The sequence below is a fragment of the Mytilus trossulus genome, chromosome 3, assembly GCF_036588685.1.
Source record: "Mytilus trossulus isolate FHL-02 chromosome 3, PNRI_Mtr1.1.1.hap1, whole genome shotgun sequence".
NCBI lineage: Eukaryota > Metazoa > Mollusca > Bivalvia > Mytilida > Mytilidae > Mytilus > Mytilus trossulus.
In genome coordinates this window covers 9733334-9761174 of record NC_086375.1, presented here as the reverse complement: position 1 = coordinate 9761174, position 27841 = coordinate 9733334, and the positions used below count along the sequence as shown (strand labels likewise).

Here is a 27841-nt window from a genome sequence, read left to right as displayed (position 1 = left end):
AATTTAAGTTACAGCTTTTAAAACTATCATTACTAGAAAATAGGAAATCAGCAAAAAGTACAATAGATTTTAACAATTGAAAAAAATATATTTGCTTGAAAATAAACATGTACAAAATTTATTTGAAGACAATTTTATAAATATGAAGACAATATCATAAATTAACATTTAACATTTAAACCTAAAAATTTCTTAAATGATATTCATATCCGGGCCACAAACTCACAAACTTTACATTTAAGTCTTTAGTTTACATCCATTAGACGATCAAGCAAATGAAATCTCACATGAATCCCAAAAAATGAATGCTGATATAAAAAAATTTGCAAGTGCATAAACCAATAATTGATATGTATTAATATATTGTTGTCTTTTTTTTTTATTACAGTATTGTAAATATCTCCATGAAAATTTGCAATATTTACGTCCACTAGAACAGTCTTTTAAAGTTTTCCTCAGTACTCTCAATGAAGACACATTAACAACACTGGTATGTATAGAAATCATCCTTCTTTTTACTGCTAAAATTATAATGAAAAGTAAATAACAGATTAAAATATGTGGTTGCCCGTGTGGTCATTCTTCCAATTGTATTATTCAATAAAAACTCACGAATAAGTAAAGTTCACTTCCTGTTTCTTCAATCAGGATTTTTTTACCCATTTATGGGCATTATGTTTCAGTCTGTGCGTTCGTTCATTTGTCTGTCCCTCTCGCTCAGGTTATTTTTTTTTTTACTAATATGAGTTTTGACTCTAATTTCAGGACCCCCTGAGCATAGACTGACATTGCGAATTATGGTGCAAGTGGGGCAACCATGTACTATGGACACATTTTGTTTGTTCTATTTTCTATAATTGACATTTTCATTGCAATACACCTTATCGCTATTTGTCCGCCATTACTGAATATCACACAGGTTCCCATAAAATTTTAAAGTCATAAAACAAAATATCTAACGCCACAATGGAAAAGTGATTGTTGTATGCGTCAAAAGGTCAAGCGGCCGGGTCAGCCAGCCAAGTAGGCTAATAGCGATAAGGTGTAATTCATTGTGAATTGGCTTGAAAAAACTATCTGTCATTTCAGGAGAGAGAGTTCATAATTTTTTTTACCATTTTTGTTATTTGAATAAAAGGAAATATTGAGTAAATATCAATGAGACAGCACTCTAACAAAACAAAACCACAAAATATGAATTTGAAAAAGATGTGAGTTATTAAGCAGAAAATATTGTAAATTTGCCACCACTTGATACAAATACGTGTACTACATTTAATACCGAATACTTATATCTTTCTTTTGTTGTAGGAGACAGCAACTGACCTGCAGATATTTTCCAAAAAATTTAACACTTGTATAGAATATTTTAATAAATTATTGCCATACCAGTTATTAAGGTAAGAAAACTGTCAAAGGTTCTGACACTTTAAAATGTTTAAGTGGTCTTTTGTCATATCAATTTATTATTTATTTTCGAGGAAGAAATGATGTAGACAAACAATTGCTGCTATTACAACTGAAAAAAAAACTATTGTTAAGGTATATGAAACTTTCCTACATTATAAAAGTTGTAAGGCAAATACAAATTTCAAGTTGTAACCATATTAGATATTTACTAATGATTAAATCACATTTGCATGGAAAATTGTCCTATCAAACTCTTTTTTGGTAAAGGTTGCAATGCAATCGGAACTCTATGTAACTGACTTGATATCTAAATCTTCTAAGATTGATAACTGCTTTAAGATACACAAAAGGTTGTGCATTGATCATAACATTCTATACATCCTATCCATGATGGTGATGGTTTCGAAAAATTTATCAATAAAATATATGCTCAGATTATTCAGATATTTGAGTCACAAAATGATGTTATCTTTCTCAAGAAAATTTCATAACTATTGCAAGGTGTAGGAATCTAATAACTGTTCTAAAAATATCAATGAAGTCATTGATACATCAGTGATAAAGTCATCTCTTAATATTGGAGTTATCTTTCTTTGTCCACCATTATACAATATCAAATTTTGTTTTTCAGTATTGAAGAAGAATGTGCTGTGTCATCTTGTACATCAACATTAGAAACCAAAAACAGAGACCTTCATAAATCATTTCAACATTTAAATCAAGTCTTTAATAAACTACAGTCTTATATCAGTCTTCTTGCCTCACAAAGTAAGAATTGAGAGTGAATATCATTTCATTTTTCATTGTGAAAAAGTCAAATTATTATAAATAATTCTATTTGAAAAAAACTCTGAAAATATTAGATATATACTGACCAGTAAGCTGTTTCCAACCAGCAATCACAATTTCTATACTTCATAATTAATTGAAAATAACCAAACAGTTATATATATGATATACAATGCCAATACTGTAAATTCAGAAATTATAGCATGAATTTATTTTATTATTGCGATTGTTAAACAATTGTCAGAAATGTTAGTTTGATATTGAAATTTAAGAAATGCTACATACAAATAATGTTTTCACAGTTAAAATGGTGACTTTTCATTTTTGTGACATCTACTTATATCTTGTTACAATTTTTCGCAACAATATAAATATTGCAAAATTTTCTGAATTACAGCTGCAAAGCTATTCTTATTGTCATTGTCTGATATTGTGAGAGAGAGAAAAATGCTCAAAATAATAATGGCAATTGACTTCATTTAAAAAATGTCAATAGACCACTTTCGAGTTCATCCGTCACCGGCAAAAACTCGTCAATTATGCACGCCTTTATGACGTCATTTACCAGATAGAGGGGGTCGCCTGTATCCCTGCACTATTTACGTTCATCAAGCGTCTTAGTGATCGTCTTTATGCAGGATTAACTAGAAATAATGGTTGCTCTGTAGGTACTTACTGACAATTCCCTAATGACAGCAGTGTTGATTGTCAATTTTGAGAATTCAATTTGCCGAATAATTCGTACAATATAGAATTATAGTTTTCCAACCACTCGCTCAACATTGGATGGGAAGTGATGACGCCCCTTAATGCACAAATGACGGTGATAAAGGCGCGTATAATTGACGAGTTTTTTACGGTGACGGATGAACTCGAAAGTGGTCTATTGGCTGAAAACCAAAATAAAATTAATTGAATAGGACCTTCTTTGAGATAATTCCAGTTTAATTTTATTATATAATGGAATTAATGTAATAATTTATTTTATTGCATAGCAATATAATATTTCCCACAGAAATTAACCAAAAGTTATCGTGCAATAAATTATATTATTGCAATGGTGCAATAAATCATCGAAATTCATGACGTCATCAACGACAAAATCTTAGTTTAAACCAATTTTAACTTTCAAATATTATATTGCTATACAATAAAAGCTCGTGCAATATAAGATTCAACTCTGGACAATATTCCCCAATATTCATGCAATAACCCTATAAAAAAATCATATGCACAAACAAACACTTGTTTATTATCTACTTGTATTTAACATTTATTTTCCAGGTTCTAAAACATGTCCGCATCCAAAAATTAATCATCCCAGATTCTTCACTTTACTCTGTCAAGTATTAAAAGATTTAGACCGTGCAGTCCGAGGTAAGGTATAGTACTTAAAATATTTTTATCTTAGATACATTACAATGTACAAATATTTTCAAATAAACATCAGTAAACACATGCATATATATATTAATGTTTGTGTCATTTTGGTCTTTTGTGGATAGTTGTCTCATTCATTGGCAATCATACCACATCTTCTTTTTATATATCAAATTCAAAAGCATTGTCACTTTCGTTACACACATAAGAAAGTAAGTTCTCCTCAATCCATGAAAATTTATACCCATAAAATAAAGAATCCACAGTATGCCACTGTGTTAATACATGAATGAACTGCATGTATGCCACAGCACTGTGTTAGTACACAAATGAGTTGTGCAGCTGTTTAAGTATACAAATGAACCAATATTACTATGTGTACAGAAAAATATATATTATATACTGTAAACCAACTCATTATCATGAGTGCTTGATTTTCATGGATTTAGCAAGTAGAAAATTTAGTGAATAGACATCTTCATGAATATTTTAGACTTCGATTTTTCCAAATTTAACGATATCAAGTAAATTTAAGAATCTTGAAATTAAATTGCTGCAAAAAGTGCTAGAAATGGCTAAACACAAAATAAAGTATATGCAAAAATAAGTTGGTTTACAGTATGCAGTTGTTTTAGCACACAAATAAACAAGCATTTTTTAATGTTTGTAGAAGTATCCAAGCATTATAATTCAAAAGTATCCCTAGAACACCAGTTGCCTACAGCCTCACAAAAACTCAAAACTACAGATGAATGTGTTGTGTCTTCATTAATATCCTTAGTTACATGTACCAGTAAAGTAAGTTGTTATGTGTTGCAATCGTACATTTTGGTATAGTATCTGTTATCAGGTTGTTAAAATTTGAAAATCTGTCCTTTATGGCCTCTCTTTGTAGAGGAGGTCGGATTATATTTTCTGTTGTTTACTGTAAATCTTATCATTTTCACATCAGATTTTGTAGGCAGTTTGTGTCATAAAAGGTCAAGTTGACCTTTTTAAAGATAAAGCATTATACATTTTAATGAATAGTTAGATACTCCCATAGTATAAATTTCATGGTAAAATGTCATCTGGAATGGGGACATATGCAAAAATTTTCAGATATATAGTAAAAAACCTCTCAATTTTCTCCCATAATGTCAAGTGGTTATGCTTTAGTGTATAAGGCCACGTTTTTTTAATTTGTTGGTTGTCGGATTTTCCCCATGAGAAAGTCGGGTCGGTCGGTCGGGAAATTTTTTTAAAAAAATCTTTCAAGACAGAAAAAAAAATGCAAAATAAATATACATTTCACCTTTCTAACAAAATGATTTTATGCTATTTTGTCATCATTTCAAGTTTTAGTTCGATGAAAAATTCTTCCTCAGCTGTCATAAATATTGCATGACATTGTCTAATGATTTGCCGTAAAAAGGGGGGTGTTCACAAACAAAGACAAAATTAAATCGTCTTTTCACAAACAAGAAAAACAAATTCGCGTAGATATTAATCAGTTCCAGAAAACTTGGTGAGAATGATCTTCAAAAAGGAAAACTGATAGAGAAAAAAATGTAAAAAATTTTTATGAAAATAAGTTTCAACACAGGTGTCAAAAACATAATAGACTCGTCCACGGAAAAAACGAGAATATCGGGTTAATCTAGTGTCATGCATTCCCGTTTTTAATCCAAATGGACGATATTTTTCTTTTATTATCCATGAAACAAGAAAATTCTAAATGACTTGTTGATATTCAGAACTTTTACTTCCAAGGTGTTTTCCACCTGTCCACATTTGGACAAGTCTATTTCTATGAGATTATGCATCTTACAGACTGATGACAAATAAGGGAAACGAACTTATTGTGTAATGGGTTTTAAACACAGATTTCATTCCGCAAAATTATTTGCGTAAACGACATTTCAAGGTCAGTTATAATTGATTTGTCTATTTTTAGAAACGTAAACTGGAAGTTTTATTTTTTCACAACAGAGAGTGTTATCAATTTTGTTAGTGATTCATGCATTTCTTTTCATAAAAAAAGAAGAATTTAATTGTTTTTCTGGGATAATGTATTTGTTTGGGTCGGCGGGAATAAAAAAGCATGAAAAGTCAATTTTATTTTTATTCTAGGAATCGGCAAAATCGGGTCTGCGGATCCGTAAACCAACAAATTAAAAAATCCTGGCCTAATGTTTTTATACCAAATGCAACAATGTTGTTGAGGGTGTAATTGTTTTTACAAGTCATTTAATCTGTTCATTTATTTCACCTGGTGAATGTCTGGACTGCTTTTTATTTTAATTGGTCATTTTAAACAGTATAGCATCAAGTCAATTTATCTGAGATTCATATGCATTCTTCTTGTCCAATTTTGGTATAAAAAAATTCAAACTACTTACCAGTAATAAAATTAAAATAAAATTGACTGCTAAAAAAATGTGTGTGTTATTTGTTGAATTATGTTTCCAGTTATCATCGTTCCTGTCGGGTAATATAGATTTCTTCGGTCAGACTGGTGGATACAGGACACGGGGAAGTAGTATTGGTAATGACCCCATGATGGAAGGACCCAGGTCTAACCCGGCCACTGTACAGTTTAGACAAAAAGCTGCTAACTATTTAGGCTTATTAACAATAGTAAGTATTAGTATAGACCCTACAATGGGAGGAGCCAGGTCTAATCCAGCCACTGTGCAGTTTAGACAAAAATCTGCCAACTCTTTAGGTTTATGAAGTATACTAAGTATTTTAATGACCATACAATTTAAAGGCTCAGGTTTAAGCTCGAGATTTTAAAGATTGAAATTTTACCGTCTTTCTGTTTTTCTTTCATGTGTATATTTATTGATTACTCTATGTGTTCAGATAAAGAATCTACACTGTAAAAAACCTAATAAAACAGAAAATGAGAAAAGAGTATTTGGCATTATTTTTTCTTTATCTGTTTGCAGCCATGTCCAGATTCAGTTCCACATAAAACAGCAGTTCAGAATAGAAAAACTCTTCTCAGTTCAGCAGAAAGTAAAGAGGGACTCTCTAAACAGGTAACAACTCTAACTGTTCTTTTTGTCTCTTCAACATATACATCTTTTTCTGAAAATTTCAAACACAGCAATCCAATCTTATCCTAAATTTCTATACCATTTTGTCTCTCTCGATTCTACAAAGTAAAAAATCAAGACTTAGCTGTGCTATATCCAGCTGTTGCTGCAGCAATTTAGCACTCCATTTTCGGTCATATTCATTGAAATTGAATGTTTTGTATAGTTAAAATGTTTTAAATATTTACATTTCAACATTTGCATTACAAAAAAGCTACCTTAATGACAGAACTGCCAAATCAGTATTTAAAGGGGAGATTACCAATAATTCAAAGTTTCAAATCATGTCAAATTTTGAACCCTGGATTTAGACTGACATGTGGTATAATATTTAGTGGTGCTAAATATTTGGGACCTTCTTAGTCAAATGTCATGAAATAAAAAATACTTCTTAAACAACAAGGATTATACAGTGTTAAGAGAGCAGCAGTGAATCAAGATGTTATTTTTTATGGTGACATCCCTTGAAACATTTGGCTTGAGCTGAATTTAATGATTTTGAAGTTAAATTCCTTCAGGAATAATGAATTAAAATATGTGCATTTCTTTCAGTTAACAACTTTCCAGCAGAGAGTGGGTCGACTGGAACAAGACAAAGAACACTACATGTTAGAACTTCAACTTTTACAAATAAAATATGACAATGAAATCCAGGTAAGTAATTTGTATTTATCAGTAAAATACATGGAAATTGCTATTCTGTCACATATTTTACCTGTCTATCAAAAGATCTTCAGTCAACATATTTTAAACACCAACATTTAGGAGTAGAGAACAATTTGTTTTTTCCCTTATCCAGCCATCTGTTTTGTCCAAGAATTATTTCTGTCACACTTTTCTCATGAACTAATAAACATAACTACTTGATTTTTAGTCAGCAACTTGGCAATGATGCATTTTTAAATGTGAGCACTTTTCTGAACTGTCAGACACACACTTCCTGTCTGCTAATGTTTTTAACTTTTTGATATGTGGAATGCACACAACTTTACTTCACATTTTTCTCAAGAAATAATTAGCAGAATCTGTCTGTCTGTCTGTCACCAGTCAGTCTACCAAAAAGTAAACTTGTATTGAAAAATTAAAAACTCAAAACCAATAAATAATGTTATACAATTTCCATGATCTCTACTGTGGATTCATTATTATTTGTTAGATACTATGTTTCATGGATTTTGTAGGTACAAGTGGACCACTAAATTAAGTGTTCAAAGAATGACATATTCTATATAGGCCTGTATGCAGACTTCAACAAAACCGTGAAATTGAATATCCACGAACATACAAGTTTTCCCTAATCCACAAAAAGTGGTCCCCTTGAGAAAAAAATGAATCCACAGTATATAAATAAATATGAAGTTGAACTTGAAGCAATATCATTAACTTTTTGTAGAAAGTGAAAAAGATAGAAAAAGAATTGCAAGAAATAAAGCGCAGATCTCAAAGAACTGATTCTATTGAAGATAACATTACAATTGTTATGCCAAGTGCCTCAACTAGTGAAACTCAGTCCAAGCCTTCAGTGCTAACCAGCCAAGTAAGTAATGTCATATTTAGTACTTACAAATAGTCTTAATATTAGTTCAGATCAATACATGAATAAACAGTAAATGGACAGAAAGTCACAGGACAAAAAGTCACAGGACATAAAGTCACAGGACATAAAGTCACAGGACATAAAGTCACAAACTTGGTAGGACAAAAAGTCACAGGACAAAAAGTCACAGGACATAAAGTCACAGGACATAAAGTCACAAACTTGGTAGGACAAAAAGTGGTAGGACAAAAAGTCACAAATAATGTGTGGACAATGGTTTGAATATATTTATAAGAGAAATATCTTTTAACAATATCTGAAAATATACAACGAACAGCAGAAAAATATTCTCAAGGGTGGGTTTTTGTGTTCCTTCAGTTCAAATCACACAATGAACAAATCACGAAAAGCATGCAATTTTATACCAAATGAAAGCAGGAAAACTGCTTATGAAATCATGTGTAGGTAAACGAAAGAGGCTCAAGTCCTTCAAAATTAAAGAAAAGTTAACTCTATTTTAGCAGACAATAATCTCAATTTATTAAACTGATTTTAAACTGATTAATGATTTAAAAATCTTATTGAATAGCTTATTCTAAACAGTTACCAATTCAAGACTGTAATTAGATATTTGACTCTTGTTTTTATCTAGGTATCAATTTTTGCTTATTGTTATCAGTAATTTAAAATCAAACTAGATATTAATATATTATAAATACATATGTACATTCATGGCTCTACAATCTGTCTATTCCTGTATCTTGGCATTGCACAAGGTCTGTTTTTCCTTGTACTCAACTGATTGATAATTTGGTTTACTGGTAGATTCAGGATTTTTATGCCCCACCTACGACAGTAGAGGGGCATTATGTTTTCTGGTCTGTGCCTAAGTTTGTTTGTCCGTCCGTCTGTGCGTCCGTTTGTCCCGCTTTAGGTCAAAGTTTTTGGTCGAGGTAGTTTTTGATGAAGTTGAAGTCCAATCAATTTGAAACTTAGTACACATGTTCCCCATGATATGATCTTTCTAATTTTAATGCCAAATTATAGTTTTGACCCCGATTTCATGGTCCACTGAACATAGAAAATGATAGTGCGAAGTTTAGGTTAAAGTTTTTGGTCAAGGTAGTTTTTGATGAAGCTAAAGTTACATCAACTTGAAACTTAGGTAACACAGGTTCCCTATGACATGATTTTTCTAATTTTAATTCCAAATTAAAGTTCTGACCCCAATTTTCACGGTCCACTGAACACATAAAATGATAGTGCGAGTGGGGCATCCGTGTACTATGGACACATTCTTGTTTTGTTATTGACTTTGAACTAGCTGTCAGTAACTAAGAGTACTCTCAGATCTGTAGTTGATGTACAAGTACACATACACGTTCACTTTGGGTTTTAAATTAAGATGTATTTCTTTTCTTTTTTCCATTTGATAAGGTACCTGTGATCCTTTTTAAACTGATTTAAATACGGCCGCAAAAAAAATTTTGGGTCATATATTGCTATTACTTTGTCAGTGGCATTGTCAGTTCGTCATTGGCAGAATTGTTGTTGTTGTCCAAGGAATTTGGTTTTCATACAATAGCTTTTGTTAAGTGTATCTCTATGAAATTTAAATGAAAGGTTCAATACCACAAATGGAAAGATCATTTTTATGCCCCACCTACAATAGTAGAGGGGCATTATGTTTCCTGGTCTGTGTGTCTGTTCATCCTTTCGTTTGTTCGTCCGTCCGTTCGTTCGTCCGTCTGTCCAGCTTCAGGTTAAAGTTTTTGGTCAAGGTAGTTTTTGATGAAGCTGAAGTCTAATCAACTTGAAACTTAGTACATATGTTCCTTATGATATGATCTTTCTAACTTTAAAGACAAATTAAACTTTTGATCCCAATTTCACGGTCCACTGAACATAGAAAATGAAAGTGCGAGTTTCAGGTTAAAGTTTTTGGTCAAGGTAGTTTTTGATGAAGTTGAAGTCCAATCAACTTGAAACTTAGTACAAATGTTTCCTATGATATGATCTTTTTGATTTTAATGCCTAATTATATTTTTTACCCATTTTCACGGTCCATTGAACATGAAAAATGATAATGCGAGTGGGGCATCCATGTACTTTGGACACATTCTTGTTGGTGGTGAAATTGAGGGTTGAAGAGGGACCCAAACAAGCATTTTTCTAGTTTCAGGACAATAACTTGTGTATAAATATTTTATTGCCCTGAAATTGTTCCACATGATTCAACACCACAAGTAGAAGATGGGGATTCATTTTGGTGGTCATTGCCCAAACTGTTCAGGAATTTGGGGCCAGTTTGGTTCTAAACAAATATTTTTCTTCTGACAATAACTTGTGTTTAAGTGTATTGATGTTTCTTACATGTACCACATTTTACAAAAAGAAAATTCTCAAACGATACTTTTATAAGACCGCAAAAATTATTTTTTTTTGGTCATATATTGGTATCACGTCGTTGTCTGTGTCCTTGGCAGCATCGTTTAAAGACGGATGATTTCCGGATAATAACTTTAGTATAAGTAAACAGCTTAGAAATTAGGGGCCAAGATGGGCACTTATAAGAATTTTCTTGGTGTTTACACAGCAACTTTAGTATTTATGTGAATAGAAATCTATGAAATTTAAACACAAGGTTTATGACCATAAAAGAATGGTTAGGATTGATTTTGGGAGTTTTGGTCCCAACAGTTTAGGAATAAGGGACCCAAAGGGTCCAAAATTAAACTTTGTTTGATTTCATCAAAAATTGAATAATGGGGGTTGTTTGATATGTCGAATCTAACTGTGTATGTAGATTCTTAATTTTTGGTTCCGTTTTTAAATAAGCCTACATTAAGGTCCAACTGGTCAAAAATAAAACTTAGTTTGATTTTAACACAAATTGAATTCTTTGGGTTCTTTGATACGCTGAATCTAAAAATGTACTTAGATTTTTGATTATTTGCCTAGTTTTCAAGTTGGTCCAATTCGGGGTCCAAAATTAAACTTTTTTTTGTTTGATTTCATCAAAAAATGGATAATTTGGGTTCTTTGATATGCCAAATCAAACTGTGTATGTAGATTCTTTTTTGGTCCCGTTTTCAAATTGGTTTACATTTAAGTTCAAAAGGTCCAAATTGAACTAAGATTGATTTTAACAAAAGATGAATTATTGGGCTTCTTTGATATGCTGAAATTAAACATGTACTTAGATTTTTGATTATGGACCCAGTTTTCAAGTTAGTCCAAATCGGGGTCCAAAATTATTATATTAAGTATTGTGCAGTAGCAAGAAATTTTCAATTGCACAGTATTTCGTAATAGCTAGAAATCTTCAATTGCACAGTATTGTGCAATAGCAAGTATTTTCAATTGCACAAAATTTCTTTGTCTACTGTAAATTCAGAAATTATTACGTGCATTTATTATTGCGACTTTGTCATTTAAGACTTAAATGCGATTTTAATTTTTACAATTTTGAGAAAAATCATGTTTAATTCATGTAACATATTTCAAAATGCGGGTTTAAATTATTGCGTTTACAATTGCATTTTTCGCAATAATAAAAACCTCGCATTCATTTCTGAATTATCAGTAGTAGTTGAATCAACTTAAATCATTGTTTTATACAATATACAATGTATATTCACTTTAACTACCAACTGATAAATTAAAACAATCTTTACCATTCAGTGATAACAAGCTCTTTTTTAGCTCACCTGGCCCGAAGGGCCAAGTGAGCTTTTCTCACCACTTGGCGTCCGTCGTCCGTCGTCGTCGTCGTCTTTAACTTTTTACATTTTGAACTTCTTCTAGAGAACCACTGAATAGAATGAAACCAAACATGGCATGAATGTTCCTTATGAGGTGCTGACCAAGTGTTGTTACTTTGTAGCCAATCCATCATTCAAGATGGCCGCCAGCGGGGTACTTAGTTTAACATAGGACCCTATGGGAAATGCATACAAATGACTTCTTTTACAGAACCACCGAATGGAATGAAATGAAACATGGCATGAATGTGCCCAATGTGGTGCTGACCAAGTGTTGTTACTTTGTAGCCGATCCATTATCCAAGATGGCCACAATCGGGGGACTTAGTTTAACATAGGACCCTATGGGAAATGCATACAAATGACTTCTTTTAGAAAACCACTGAATGGAATAAAACCAAACATGGCATGAATGTTCCTTATGAGGTGCTGACCAAGTGTTGTTACTGTGTAGCCAATCCATCATCCAAGATGGCCGCAAGCGGGGATCTTAGTTTAACATAGGACCCTATGGGAAATGCATACAAATGACTTCTTTTAGAGAATCACTGAATGGAATGAAACCAAACATGGCATGAATGTTCCTAATGTGGTGCTGACCAAGTGTTGTTACTTTGTAGCCGATCCATTATCCAAGATGGCCGCCAGCGGGGGACTTAGTTCAACATAGGACCCTATGGGAAATGCATACAAATGACTTCTTTTAGAGAACCACTGAATGGAATGAAATCAAACATGGCATGAATGTTCCTAATGTGCATGGTGCTGACCAAGTGTTGTTACTTTGTAGCCAATCCGTCATCCAAGATGGCTGCAGTGGGGGACTTTTGAATGAAATTAAACATAGCCTGAATGTTCCTTTCCTTATGAGGTTGTGTTGTCACTTTTAGCCAAATTTTATATTTTTTTATATGATTTCAAAAACCCAAGTAGAATCAGGTGAGCGATACAGGCTCTTGAGAGCCTCTAGTTTTACATTTTAATATTTCATGATGTATTTAAATGAGTAGTTATTGTTGCAATCTCCATTAGAAATTTGAATTGAGATCAGCTTAGGAATAAGGGAAAGGTGGATGTGAAAAAAAATATGGGTAGGTGGGGGGTTCAATTTTTCTCATTTCAGATTTGATAAATAAAAAGAAAATTTCTTCAAACATTTTTTTGAGAGGATTAATATTCAACAGCATAGTGAATTGCCCAAAGGCAAAAAAAAAAAAAGAAGTTTATTAGACCACAATCATTCTGTATCAGAAACCTATGCTGTGTCAACTATTCAATCACAATCCAAATTTAGAGCTGATTCCAGTTGAATGTTGTGTCCATACTTGCCCCAACGTTTAAGGGTGCAACCTCTGCGGTCGTATAAAACTGCACCCTGCGGAGCATCTGGTATTAAATTGTTTTACATTAAGGTCCAAAGGGTCCAAAATTAAACTTAGTATTATTTTAACAAAAATTGAATTCTTGGGGATCTTTGATATGCTGAATTTAAACGTGCACTTATATTTTTAATTACCAGTATGGGCCAAGTTTTCAAGTTGGTCCACATTGAGGTCCAAAATAAAACTTAGTTTGATTTCAACAAAAAATGAATATACAGGGTTCTTTGATATGCTGAATCTAACCATGTATTTAGTTTTTTGGTATATGGGCCCCTTTATCAAATTGGTCCCCCCATGAGTTCTAAAGGGTCCAAATTTGAACATTATTTGATTTCATCAAAAATTGAATTCTTGTTTATTTTTTTAATATATGGTGAATCTAACCATGTGTTTAGATTTGGGATATAATGGACCATAATAGGTAAATGTCTAATTTAATTTATTTTAAGTCCCTATACCACATTCATTCTGTGTCAGAAACCTATTCTGTGTCAACTATTTAATCACAATCCAAATTCAGAGCTATATCAAGCTTGAATGTTGTGTCAATACTTCCCCAGCTGTTAAGGGTTCAACCTCTGCATTCATATCAAACTGTGCCCTGCTGAGCATCTGATTTTAAAGGGAGTGATGTAAGAATTCAAATATTATATATTTTGATAAAATCAATCAAATGTTTCCCACAACTACCCCCCTCCCCCCACCTTTTTTTCATCTGTCAATGCAGTGTATATATATATATTCAAATCATATAACCAATTTTAATAACTTAAATAAGTTCTTGGGACTACATTTATTCTGTTTCAGAAATCCAAATGACTGAAATATTTTATTACAATCCAATTTCAGACCTGTTTCAAGCTTGAATTTTATGTCCATTTTTGCCACAACTGTTTAGGCTGAGACTTCTGAGGTCTTATCCAGCTGTGGTTGGGGAAGCAATTTATCATAGTTTGTTTATAAATTATACTGTTACAACACTAACCCAGGTATAGGGAGGTATGGTGCCTTCAAATGAGTTAACCCTGCCACATTCTGTATGTTCCTATCCCAAGTCAAAGTTTTCCAAGTCGAAGTTATTGAACCTAGAATATTCTTGAAAGTGAAAATATACATGACTCTGATATACCACCTTAGTAAGGACAGAGTTGTTGGAATACATAGCTTGCATTTCACAACAAATCAAATTATTTTGATAAATACACATTAAAGTAATTTAGTTTTACCAGAATTGCTTCCCCTTAGATGTATGCTATTTTTATTTTTGAAAATAAATTCGATTTAGATAATATTGGCTTTTGTAAATTATTATAAGATTTGAAATTGTCTTAAGATAACTAGAATAGAATTAAACATACCATATTAATAATAGAGTTATGGGTAAAGTTTGAAGGTTTAAATTTATTGAATATTTAGGGTAACAATCTTGAAAATTTTATTGAAGAAAAAAAAAATACAATATTTTTGTACTCACTAGTGTAAGGTGGTGCGATAATATTAGAGAACATTAATTGACTTCGTTGAAGCAATGGCTGATATTCAGCAATGATTCGTCACAGGTATTAACTATAATGTCTTAGTTTACTGTGCTGATATTAATGCACCACATTATTTGGAATAACTAGAGTTCTCTAGTTTTAAAACTTAAATCCCAAAATAAAATGACCAGCTAAGCTCTGAAAAGGGTGGGAGATATTCTTATTTGTGGAAATATTCATTATTCTATATATACCACAAAAGAACTGGGTGGTGAGGATACATGAATTACATTAGCATTTCAAGACATTTAGTCTAATGACCTTCTTTTTAAATTCAGAATAAAAATTATAATAAACACACATATACCAGTAATAGCAATTTAGTTTTCCAGATTTGCTTCCCCTTAAATATATGCTATTTTAATTTTTTTAAATAAATTAGATTTAAATAATATTGACTTTTGTGAATTATTATAAGATCTGAAATCATCTAAAGATAGATAGAAACAAATAAAAATCATAACGTTAATAATACGCTTTGGTCATTAGTTTGAAAGTTAAAATTTATTCAATACTCACGATGACAATCTTGAAAATTTTATTTAAAAAATAAAATCCGCTTTTATGATGTGCTCACTAGTGTTTGGTGGTGTGATAATATCAGAGGACGAAAACTTGCTGAAATACAGCTATGGTCCGCCTACATGACAAAACGAATAGTTTTAGTACAATGTGCTGGTATTATTGCACCACATTATTTGGTATAACTAGAGTTTTCTAGTTTTAAAAAGTAATCTTTCTTTAAATTGACCAGCTCTGACAATTGTGGGAGTTGTTGTCATTTTAGTAATCTCTGACATCCAACAGCTGTTTTGCCTGACAAGCTGGGGCTGTGGGACTAAGTTAAACAATCATAGCCAGAAACTGCTTAATGAAATTAATAATATTAAGATTTCTGCAGCAGTCCCTACAGTGTTGTTGTTATAAGACTCTCTACATTTGAAATTGATACAGTATACAGATCAAAATTTTAAAATGTTTGTTTTAATTTTCCAAATTTCACTGATGAATGGACTTTCACAGTTATAGTCCATCAGCTGGTAGGGCAAAAATTCAGTTCTGTGTTACACCCCAGGGTACCGCAATTTTTTGGTATTAATTTAAAGAGTAATATATGAAGAATATTTTAAGAGGTGTTAGACTTTTGAAAAAGTGTCCAAAAGGGGTTAAAAGGGGACTTATTTCAGGGTATATCAAAAATTTTGTTTTGCACATATTTACAGAAAAATGTAAAAATAACCAATAATTCAGTACTATTCTTTTTATTAAATGGAACAAATCATATCTTATTAAAACGCAGGCTTATTTTTATTAATCTTTAAATCGTAGAGGACCAAGAAAAAAGGGGGAGGTTAATTTCCAAAATTCATGATTTTGAATGAAAAGAAGCAAGAGTACTAATTTTCTTGATAAAATGGTATATTTTTTATATTGAAACATAGAGCATAATGTAACTACAATGTAAAGGCTGTTGAAAAAAACATTTGAAGGTAAGAAACAAAAACATAGATTCAACGACAAACACAAATACAGGCAACTAGAAATGCACTATTCTGTCACAAATTTTTACATCATATTCATGAAATAACTTACATATTAAAACACACAAAACTGTCAGGGTTTCTAGATCTCTATCTTTTTTTTTTTTTTTAACAACCGAATCACTACATTTTAAGGTCACGCAGAAGGTCAATCCATAGAATCATCATCAGTTTGGTCACCTGCATCTACCGAACTATCATTATCATCATTTCCATCATATTCGTCGTCATCGTTAACAATATCAACGTTTTGATAATCCTTATATCTACAAGCTTTCGAGCATTTACATACAGGTATCTGTTCAGGATAAACCTTGTTGAACACATGAACATCTGTTGTTGGCACAAACAGCTTTAAATGAACAGCACTTCAGAATTATTAAAGCATCTAACGCTGGTGGTTGGTCTAGCCAATTGATACTGATCGTTCTAAACAATCCAACTATAGTTGTTTAGCAACAGACCAGTGTTGTGTTTAAGAGCAGATTTCGAAATCTTCGTCCGAAAGTTGGATGATTTAATGTGCTTTAACATTGCATCTTTTGTTTGGGGCAGTAGATGACAATAAATCGTTTTTTGGTTGCATTTCAAAACGTTCTGATGTTTATTCATCGATATTTTTAATTTCGTTGCCATATATAGAACACGAAAACCTCTCGAGTGTTTTGCCAACTCTTCGTCAACCTCTTCAAAGGTTTCACCACGATGTAATAGACCTTCCGAAAACACATAACGTGTCAAAAAGCCGAATACTTTGCCTTTTTTCCATTAACAGACAAAACACTTACTGAATCACAACCTGTAATGCCGTGAAGTCCTGGTAGTTTTCTACAAACATTCTCACCAATCTAACAATGTTAGAATTGATATGCAACTGTGAAAATAGTAAGCCAATACTTCCACATCAATGTCAGAAGGTTTTATAATGAAGTCGTAACTTTTGTCAGCTGCATATTTTTGCATTAAGAAACATTTTGGAATCGGCTTCTTCCTGATTGATTATAAGATAAAACCATTCTACGCTATTTCATTTCCAACATTTATTTTGTGGCACATACTTCCATGTGATACAAATAAATCAATACATTCAAGTGTAAATCTGTAGGATTATTTACTCTTTTCCGAACCAAAGAATTCAACAAGAGCAACTTTGTTTTCCCTAACTAACAAACATTTCTTCCATTCCTTAAGAATACGATTGTGATGGTCTAGAACTTATCGTAATGATTTGCCCTCCCAAGGACCTGCTGTTTTAATTTTTTTATGGATATTGTGGGATACTTATCAGTGACAAAATCAATAAAAGGATGGTTTTTAAAATAACAATAGCCAAATAAAAAAAGTGCTTGGTATCCTAGTAATGGGTTGAATAACTGCCATGTCATCAAATATCCACATGCTTTCCTAAGGAATGACCATTTTCTAAAAGACCATCCAGGACACGTACCATCAAAGTTTGCAAGATACATTGGGAGAGGACCTAATTCAAACTGGAGAGCCTTTTGCGCAACCAACTATCTTGTCTAGGCTATGACAAGCAGGCGACATTTTTTTTCATCTGCTCTCAATGTTTTGTTGTTCTTATCAGCCATTAACTGCTTGTCTTTTATTTCCTTTTTTTAAAATGTAAGCAATGATAATCTTTTAATTGTTTTGAAGATATCGGTTGACTTTTGTATAAGCCGTTCATTAATGAAAATTTTTGAAGCAAACTTTCCCTTTTCATACGCGTTTAGAAGGTTGCACATTAATTCCGAAGAAGCAACAGAACCCGGGAACACGCCACATAACTGCTCAGATTTTTCAAATGGATTTGGCCAGCTTTGCAGTTTCTGAAACAATTTCATAACATCGGTTTTGTCTCGCTTCATTAGAGTTTTTTAAAGTTCTTTTTGTGCGGATGTTTCAGGGTTACCCATTCCTACCAAATCTCGAATTTTAAGGATATTGAAGCTCTTTCCACTGCTGGTGGACGTTCCCGAGGGTATCACCAGACCAGTAGTCAACAATCTGTGTTGACATGAATATCAATAATGTGGTCATTTATATAAATTTCCTGTTTATATAACTTTGATTTGTTTGAAAAACTAAGGATGTTCTTATCCCAGAGATAGACTACCGTAGCCGTATTTGGCACAACTTTTTGGAATTTTGGATTCTCAATGCTCTTCAACTTTGTACTTGTTTGGCTTTACAAATATTTTGATATGATCATCACTAATGAGTCTAATGTAGAAGAAACGCGCGTCTGGCATACTAAATTATAATTTGGTACCTTTGACAACAATTTCATGTACATTTAACAACCAACGCTTAACAGAATCTTTATTTAAACTGAAAACAACAAAGCCAATTTTTTGTGTATCTCTTAGAAACCTAAAAACGTAAAAAGTATGGCCAATTCTCATAACTGACTATTTGACGTTCATTCAAAGCGATGTTTGTCGATTGAATGACTTAATAATCTTAAGTCAATCACTACATAGCTAAAACACAAAATGTAATCAAGCACACTTTTATTGAGTTCGATAGAGTGCACCTTTTCTGAACGCAAAAAAAAACACCTTTATTTGTACCTTTTCAGTAATATTTTGTTACACATTCACTTTATAAAATAATTTGTCACACCAAAACATCATAAATCGACATTTAAATGTGTGTTTTCAGTTGCAAATTGATAATGCTTATGTGTGAATGCATTGTACATGTTGTATACTGAATCAAAGACGGTAATTTGATGATTTCCGTAATTAAACGAGTATTTGCACGTACATTTATTTTGTCAAATATTACATATTTTAGACGATATATAAATACTGCAAATGATTGAAACATTGTGTAATGATTAATTCTAAAGTTTGATTAACTAAAAAGGGTAAATATATAACGAATTTCTTTATGAAAGGAAAAAATATGCCTTAATTTTAACCCAAAAAATCGGATTGTTTGTAATGTAAAAAAAACTTTTTTTTAAAACAAAAAATCTTCAGAGTAACATTAAATATGATAGTTTTGTATCTGTTTTAGTTGTTTACACCTATACTTTATTTTTTTTTAGTCGCTTTATATCAAAAAAATTAACTAAAAATTACTTAGTCGTGATTGCTAAATGAGGGGACCATTGAAAGGGACGTTTTTAAACCTCTTTTGGACACTTTTTTTTTAGTCTAACACCTTGTATTTTATCAATTAGATATTGAAGTTGAATTATATAAAAAAAAATCGCGGTACCCTGGGGTGTAACACAAACTCCTTAACTAGAGCGCTTTTGAGAACTAGCTGATGGACTATTAGCAAGGAGAAGTAGTCGGGGTATGAGTTTGTTACACATCAATTACACTATCAAATCCTCTTAGAATTTTATGAAATTTTGGCAGAAGCTTTTTTATGATCCGTAGTATGTCTTTTTATAGCAAACTTTTGAAAATTATTTTTTCTATTTTCAATATTTCTGATAGATGGATTTCATTTTAAAACAGTTGAAATATTTAAAAACAGATTGGGATTTAATTTTTTTTTTACTTGATAATATAGTTAACCTTCATGGATTGTTAAAAACCTTTGACAGAAGCTGATCATTAAGACAAAAAAATAGCATAAAAGAAAAAGATTGAGCTCTGTATTTTACTGATACTTCTTCTTGTCTCTGTATAAGCATCCTTTATAAGGATCACCACTATAAGTTATGGCATATAAAGGAAGCATTTGGAGCCTGTATCTGTATAGATCAATGTGAGCATTTGCCTACCCAATTCCCCAGCCAGGCAGTGACAGGTCTTATTACCAGAAAGGTAACCTTCCCTAAACATAATTATACAATTTAACAAAACAAATGACTGAATGTTTTGCATATATTTTACTATCAAAATTACACGAAGGCATACATGGACTAACTTTTTTTAATCAACATAATTCTTTTACACTGACAACTGCAAGACACAGGGCTCCAAGATACCCCTTATGCATTTTTATCATAAGTTATTCTTATTGATGGAAATATTCTTTATTCTAACATACCACACCAGAACAGAGTTGTAACTTGCTAGTACAATGTATACATAGCTTACAATAATATTTCAAGACAAGTCATATGAATTTTTTAACACTTCAGAATAATAATGATGATAAACACAGAAAAGTAGTTTTACAAGATTTGCTTCCCCTTAGATATATGCTATTTTTATTTTGTAAAATAAATTTGATTTAATCAATATTTACTTATACATATTTATTTAGGACAGAAATTATCTTAAAATTGATAAAACAAATATTTAATATATAATTGTATTGTTATACTTTGGTCATTAGTTTGAAAGTTTAGATTTATTCAATACTTGGTATAACCATCTTGAAAATTTCATTAAAAAGAAAATCAACTTTTTGTATTAAACACTCAGTACTGTAAGGTGGTGCGATATTAGCAGTGAACATTGTTCTTTAAACAGCCTCTGTGCTGGTAATATAGTACCACATTATTTGGATAAACTAGAATTCTTATTCATATTTCGCCTTCGGTCTCAAGTAATGAATTAGCTTAACTTCTCTTTGAGGGGTGAAGCTTACATATAATATCTCTGTTTAAAGAAACAAACTATACCTGGCCAGTGACCTTGACCCTAGTATATAAGCACCTGTTCCATAATAACTTGTCATTATTTTTCTTGAGGGTGAAGTGGACACTTCACGTGAGTTCTTTTTAGTTATTTTATTTTTATCTTAAAATTGGGAGAAAGTTATTAAAGTTACATTAACTTGTCTACGAAGTACGACAAGTTCTAATGTTATTTTGTTATTTACAAATAATAATTCCTCAATTGTCTACGATGTATGACAAGTGTTGATGGAAATGAATTTAAAAATTTCTAGTCTACGATGTATGACAAGTGTTCATGGAAATTAATTAAATATTTTATTGTCTACGATGTATGACAATTTTATATATTCATTAAGTTTTTGTATTAGTACGATGTACGGCACATGTACATGTGTTACTTAATTCATACTCCTGTTTGTTAAACAGGTAGATATTTAAAAGTATTTCTATTCACATGAAGGTCGTGAGTACTCTTCACAATTTACACGTGTTTTACCTGCACAGGTACACATTTTGTATTACAATGGCTGAATTTAGTTATGCAAATGTATTGTTTTTGCAAGATGTTTAGAATGATGTTTACACTTACTAGGGTGATGGTTATGTTTTTCATTACCTCTGGAATGTTTTAGAAATTAAAGATGATATATTTAATAGGAAATCAAGAGTTATTTTGAATAAATCCTCTTCTTAACAGTTATAAAACCTAGTAGTTTTATAATAGGTCATAATGGCATGGCAATTGGAAATAATTGACAAAGCAACAGAACCTGTAAAAAGTAAGTTTTAAAATCTAGTGCTACTTGTATAACTTCAAATTCTACTTGATTTGTGAATGTTTCTCACGAAAGTGCTGTTGAGATTTAAGATAGGCATGTATATTGATACATTTACTCATTATTATTAATGTAGTAAAGAACCTGTATGAATCATGAGTTTTGAGACAGTTTCACTGCCTTCAACTCTAGCAGAGTTTGTAGAGAAACCTGCTGCTTTATTTGAATTTTGCCATTAGAGGCTTACTTTTATGAAGATTTAGTTCTAATTTTTGATCTGATCTACTGAAATGATACGGTGTATGTACCTCTTTTTGGAGTTTGTGCCATGGCTGATGATAGTCCAGCCGGAGTTGATTTTGATACGTCTTTTGATCCTGCATTAAGGTTTTCAGAAGCCTTTAAGGCTTCTTTTAGTGAGATTAATGGTCCATTATCTCATCCTGTTTGTTGATCAGTTTAATCATGATTTTGATAAAATCAGGAAAATATAAAGTTCATAGAGGAAATAATACTATCACACTGAGAACTGTGACAATCCTAGTGTGTCGGGGATAAATTAAAATCGAAATGGCACTGCCTAGACAGGCCCACTCTATGGTTTCAAAGATGCAGGGAACCTGGAGAGATATTTTCTTAAGGGGTTGATCATTACCCCTTTTGTCGAGTTGGCTATTTCTTGTTGTAAGAATGAGCCATTGGATCTTGATAATACAAGGATTTTATTGTAAAATTCTATTTGTTTGTTTGACCATGGGTTTCTGGTTAAACCCATAGGAGATGCTCAGAAATATTTAGATGATAAAACTTTTTTGTAATTCTGTTGTGATAGTTGCTTTATCACATTTCTAGTTATGATTGCAAAAAGCAAACTTGTGTTTATACAAAGATTCTAAAGCAAATTATAGATTCCTTGGAAGAGGTTCCAGGTCTAGCAATTATTTTACTCCCAGCTGTTATGGGAAAGGCAATATCAGTTTTTTAAATGCAGATGCTCTGTTGGTCAACTAGTGTACTATACTATTAGGCAATTCCCTTCATTGAGAGAGAGAGGTTTCCAAAAGGGAACAGAGAATTTCGAAGAGGTCACTTTTCTCAACCAGTTGCTATATATACAGTAGATAACTTAAATATTATGATTTGGAAAATGTTTCTAATGATCTATTGATATTAGATATATTAAGAAATGGTTATAATAAAATTGTTTTTAATGATGTACCACAAGGTTTATCATTTTTGAATTAAATACATTTCACCTTTCATAAGGATGAATTATTTTCATAAGTCCAAAAATTGATAGCTAAGGGAGCTATTTAAGAGGTTGATCGATCAATGGAAAATCAGTTTATTTCCTATATTTTCTTAGTTCCTAAGAAAGATTGGTCTTCAAGGCTTGTATCTATTTGAAAAATTCAACCAAACTTAGTTTGTGGCTAATCAGCATTTGGAGCAGGACCATTTATCTTTTGTTTAGATGTAATTCTTTTTAGAATAATTATCTATATATATATATAGAGAGAGAGCTAACATCTATAGATCTCACAGATGCATATTTAGGTATCATTTATGATTATATCACAATTTCCTGATTCTTGTGGAAAAGACATTGATATGATATTTATGTTTTTTGTTTTGGATTGGCTTCTGCATCAAGAGTTTTTACTAAGGTTTTAAAACCTGTCTTATGTATTTATGAATAATGTCACTTGAAGTATATACATGCTATAGTTTATACATTGATGATTCTTTTATTATGGATCAGAGTTTAGATGATTGTATTGTGAATACAGAAGAAGTGGTGCAAATGCTTGATAAGCTGTGCTTCGGAATAAAATTTGAGAAGTTGGTACTCATTCCTTGGAAGCACATTGTTTTCCTTTGTCTCATTATTGATACTGAGCTATTTAAGTTTTTTCTGACAGATGAGAAATGGTAAAATTATCTCCCTTGGGAAATTTTTCTTAAATAGAATTGTGTAACTGTATTTTGGATGATTTACATCATATATTGGTCTTGTGACGAATGCTTTTAATGTAGTATCTGTGGGAATGTTACATTGCAGAAACATGGCAAGAAATAATGTTGAAACACTGTATAGTTGTTACAAAGTTTATTATCATCATTAGGCATGATAGGTGAAATTTTTTAACAATTTAAAATCAGAATTTAATAAAATTTGATTTATAGACCCATCCAAATAAGTTTTTGGATTGAACCAGATTCCTCTGACAAAAGAAGGATTTGGGATCCAAATTTGAAGAAAATGTTTCTGTTGGTAGAATTTATTGGAGCTTCTTTAAGAGTATGCACTCATTTAATATATATAGATTTCATAGTACTGTTGGCTATATTTTTCTTTTGGAAAAAAAGTTTTAGTCACAAATAGTTATACAATCAGAAAATACTATTTCAGTAGCTTTTATTATGCAAATTAGGAGGTATAACCTCTTTGTCACTTAACATACTTACTACAAATATTTCATTATTTGGGCTTGGTGTTCAAGAAAGAACATTTTCATCACAGCTCTTTTCATTCCTTGTAAGAAAATTTTGATGCTTATCATATGTCTAAAAAATTTACAGATTCAAAAGGATGGCAATTGAAAGAAGATGTATTGGTTATGTTGTTATTACATTTTCATTTTCAAATCTGTAGATAATTACTTCATTGTCTTTTGACCAACAAGCTCCTTTCAGAGATGTTTGTATTTTTCATGATCAGAATTAAGACCTTATATTTTCCCATCTTTTTCATTGTTGGGGATAATTATAAAGAAAATTATTAGTGATAAAGTTCAGAAGGCTCTTTTGGTTATCCTTTTTGGCTTGCTCAGAGTTGGGTTTCTTTGCTAAAACCAATTTTAATTTATTTGCCAGTTAAACTGCTAAGCATAAAAATTAGTAACAATGTTGTATACTGAAGATAATGTCTTTCCGTCAGGAAGAGACTTAATTTAACTGTATATTGTAAAAAATATAAGTGAACCAACACCTGAAGAGTTGATTGTGCAGTAGGGTAAAAACGTGTGTATTATACTCAGAAATCACTTTAATATAAACAGGGGATTTCAGAATCATTTGTAAAATATATTTACACTTCATCTTGGAGACCTTGCATCTATAATCAAGCATTATCAACATTTTTTGAGAAATTTCATTATTTGGTGTGATCAATTCCTTATCACCATCTAAAAAGGATGTTATTGATTATTGATTTTTTTGTAAAACTCAAGTTTTTCATATTCAGCATGTTTAATGTGAATTTTCCTTGTTCTATGTTGAAACAGACTTTATCCTTTAAGAACAAGATGTTACTTAATTTGTTTGTTTACTACATGTATTTGTGTAAGGTTGCTGAAACCTGAATCTGCAATTGAAGAGTTAGATACTCTTTCACTTGGGAGATGAATTTAGTGCTATCTTTTTTAGGTTCTTAATATTCATTGGAGTATTTAACATTGAAGACTGTCTTTTATAATTGTGTTTTTATTTGCCTTGACTACATCTGCCTTAAAGTACTATCTTTATCAGCTGTAGATTTACATTCTATGTCTTTCATTCAGAGACATGGCACTTTAATTTTTCATATACATGAGTTTTTGAAAAATACTAGATCTGTTAGTTAGTTTACCTTATGAGGTGATCAAAGGTTTTGATAAACCAAAACTTTGTGTTGTTAAGACAATGATTTATCATGTTTTGTGTACAAAATAAGTGAGAGAATTCATCTAAGTCTTTTCGTAAAGTTTAGATAGTTAGAGAGAGTTCATATTTTATCCGAGGTTTTAAGGTTAACTCATTTAGAGGAACCTCTTCTTAAGTGCATTTAGCTTCAGGATGTTCTATTAAGGACATTATGGCAACAGTTTTGTCTGGAAATATGGTAAAACTTTTTCAAGTTCTATAACAGGAAAGTAAATAATATCAGTACTAAAACACCTTTCTTCAGTTGTAGTTACTGGATGATCTTGTGATTTTTATCCTTTATTAAATGTTGGCATTTATATAAAAAATGTTTTTAGTTTGTGTCTACACTTTAAACAAGCTAATTCATTACTTGAGACCGAAGGCGAAATATGAATAAGAATGTTCCTTCATCCAAGCATATCTTGGATGTGCAGGATGAAGGTCATTCTTAGAATATGAGCCTGAGGCTCGAAAGTAATTAATTCCCACCCTAGGGATTATCAGTCAGACCCACCCTTTTCCACTGGGTTTTATATTTGGTGGACACAAACTTGCTTTAAATTATGACAAGTTATTATGGAACAGGTGCTTATATACTAGGGTCAAGGTCACTGGCCAGGTATAGTTTGTTTCTTTAAACAGAGATATTATATGTAAGCTTCACCCCTCAAAGAGAAGTTAAGCTAATTCATTACTTTCGAGCCTCAGGCTCATATTCTAAGAATGACCTTCATCCTGCACATCCAAGATATGCTTGGATGAAGGAACATTTTCTAGTTTAATAAACTATACTATACTAATAAACAAGAAGACCTCATATTATGTGATGCTTCTCTTCCATCCCCAATAAATTAATCAAAATGCCTCTGTGTCCTATAGGTACAATGTACAGTCGCATTTGTCACCCATTCTTAGGATTATTCAGTTTGAATTATTTGGGGAGAAAAAAAACAAAGAAAGAGATGTCTGGATTTTGTTTCAATCATCACCCCGACTTTTAAGTTTTACCCAAGACTTCTGATTTTAAACTTTTTCATAATTACTCGGGGAAAGGACAATTAAACTATGATTATAATTCTATAAAAGACACTCGCTTTATAGTAAAGCAGTGGTCCCTGTGGAGAAAAAACTTGGAATTACATGTAGTAGTTAATAGCAAATACACTTTATGTTCATAGTATACAAAACTTGAAAATCATTGAATTTAACAGAAAGCAAAGGGCCGTTAGTTTTTTTGTTTGAATTGTTTTACATTGTTATTTTGGGCCTTTTATAGCTGACTATGCTGTATGGCCTTTGCTCATTGTTGAAGGCCGTACAATGACCTATAGTTGTTAACTTCTGTGTCGTTTTGGTCTCCTGCAGAGAGTTGTTTCATTGGCAATCATACCACAACTTTTTTAAATTTGGTTGAAAGTTTGTTTAACTGATCAACTATTTAACCTTCATGGGTTGTTTTGAAACTTGCACAGAAGCTGATCTTTGACACTAAATATAAGAAATAGCATCTGAAGAAAAAGATTGGATTCTGTATTTGCTGATAAATAAGTCCCTTTTTCGGTCAACATTGACAGTAGCAATCCCAGGCAAGACACAGCTGGGATCTGGCCTGGAGTCCACAGAATCCCTAATGAAATTTTTTTAACATAAGATATTCTTATTGTCAGAAAAAATCATTATTATAAGAGGGTGGTAAAGGGGGGCTGCTTGCACGAAAAAAACGTGAAATGAAATATAATTTCACGTTGAACGTTGAATGTGAAATAATTTCTGTAATGAACGTTGCACGAAAAATAAATACTTTTATGTGAACCTTTTGTGACTGAGTCACTGTCTTCTTGTATATATTAACTCTTAGTTTTACTTGATATTCCCGATTCAGTATACACATTTATGATGTAGTTGGTTTACGGCTTTTAACAAAGTATCTCTTGACGATCCCTGCCAAGTGTTTGAATTTTATTTGAAAAAAAAAACGAGCACACAAAACAAGTTTTTAAAAATCATGATGCACGTAAATCTAAATAAGCAGAACAAATTGAAATAGGCATCCGTCTTGCACGATTGAACGTCAAATAAAAAAGTAAAAACACATTGAACGTCAAATAAAAAACGGCAATCACGTTGCACGAAAATAAGCCTTTACCACCCTCTTATAATATACCACACAAGAACTGAGTGGTCAGGATAAAAAACTTTCATTCACCTTTCAAGACAAATCAAATGAACTTTTTAACACCTCAGAATAATAATAATGATAACCTCACAAAAATATAATTTACTTTTACAAGATTTGCTTCCCCTTAAATATATGCTATTTTTTAATTTTCAAAATAAGTAAGATTGAGATAATATTGTTT

The 27841-nt window shown here is 31.6% G+C and overlaps 1 protein-coding gene across 1 annotated transcript in view; it reads left to right on the top strand.

Annotated features, from left to right (window-relative positions):
• Nucleotides 1–27841, top strand: part of LOC134710117 (protein phosphatase 1 regulatory subunit 21-like) — a 59680-nt gene that overhangs the window by 14820 nt on the left and 17019 nt on the right. The window contains exons 9-17 of the mRNA XM_063570325.1: nt 389–490; nt 1312–1400; nt 2042–2178; nt 3484–3576; nt 4250–4377; nt 6031–6198; nt 6513–6605; nt 7215–7316; nt 8056–8199. Coding sequence (XP_063426395.1) covers nt 389–490; nt 1312–1400; nt 2042–2178; nt 3484–3576; nt 4250–4377; nt 6031–6198; nt 6513–6605; nt 7215–7316; nt 8056–8199 — 1056 coding nt within the window. The remainder of the gene's footprint in view (nt 1–388; nt 491–1311; nt 1401–2041; nt 2179–3483; nt 3577–4249; nt 4378–6030; nt 6199–6512; nt 6606–7214; nt 7317–8055; nt 8200–27841) is intronic.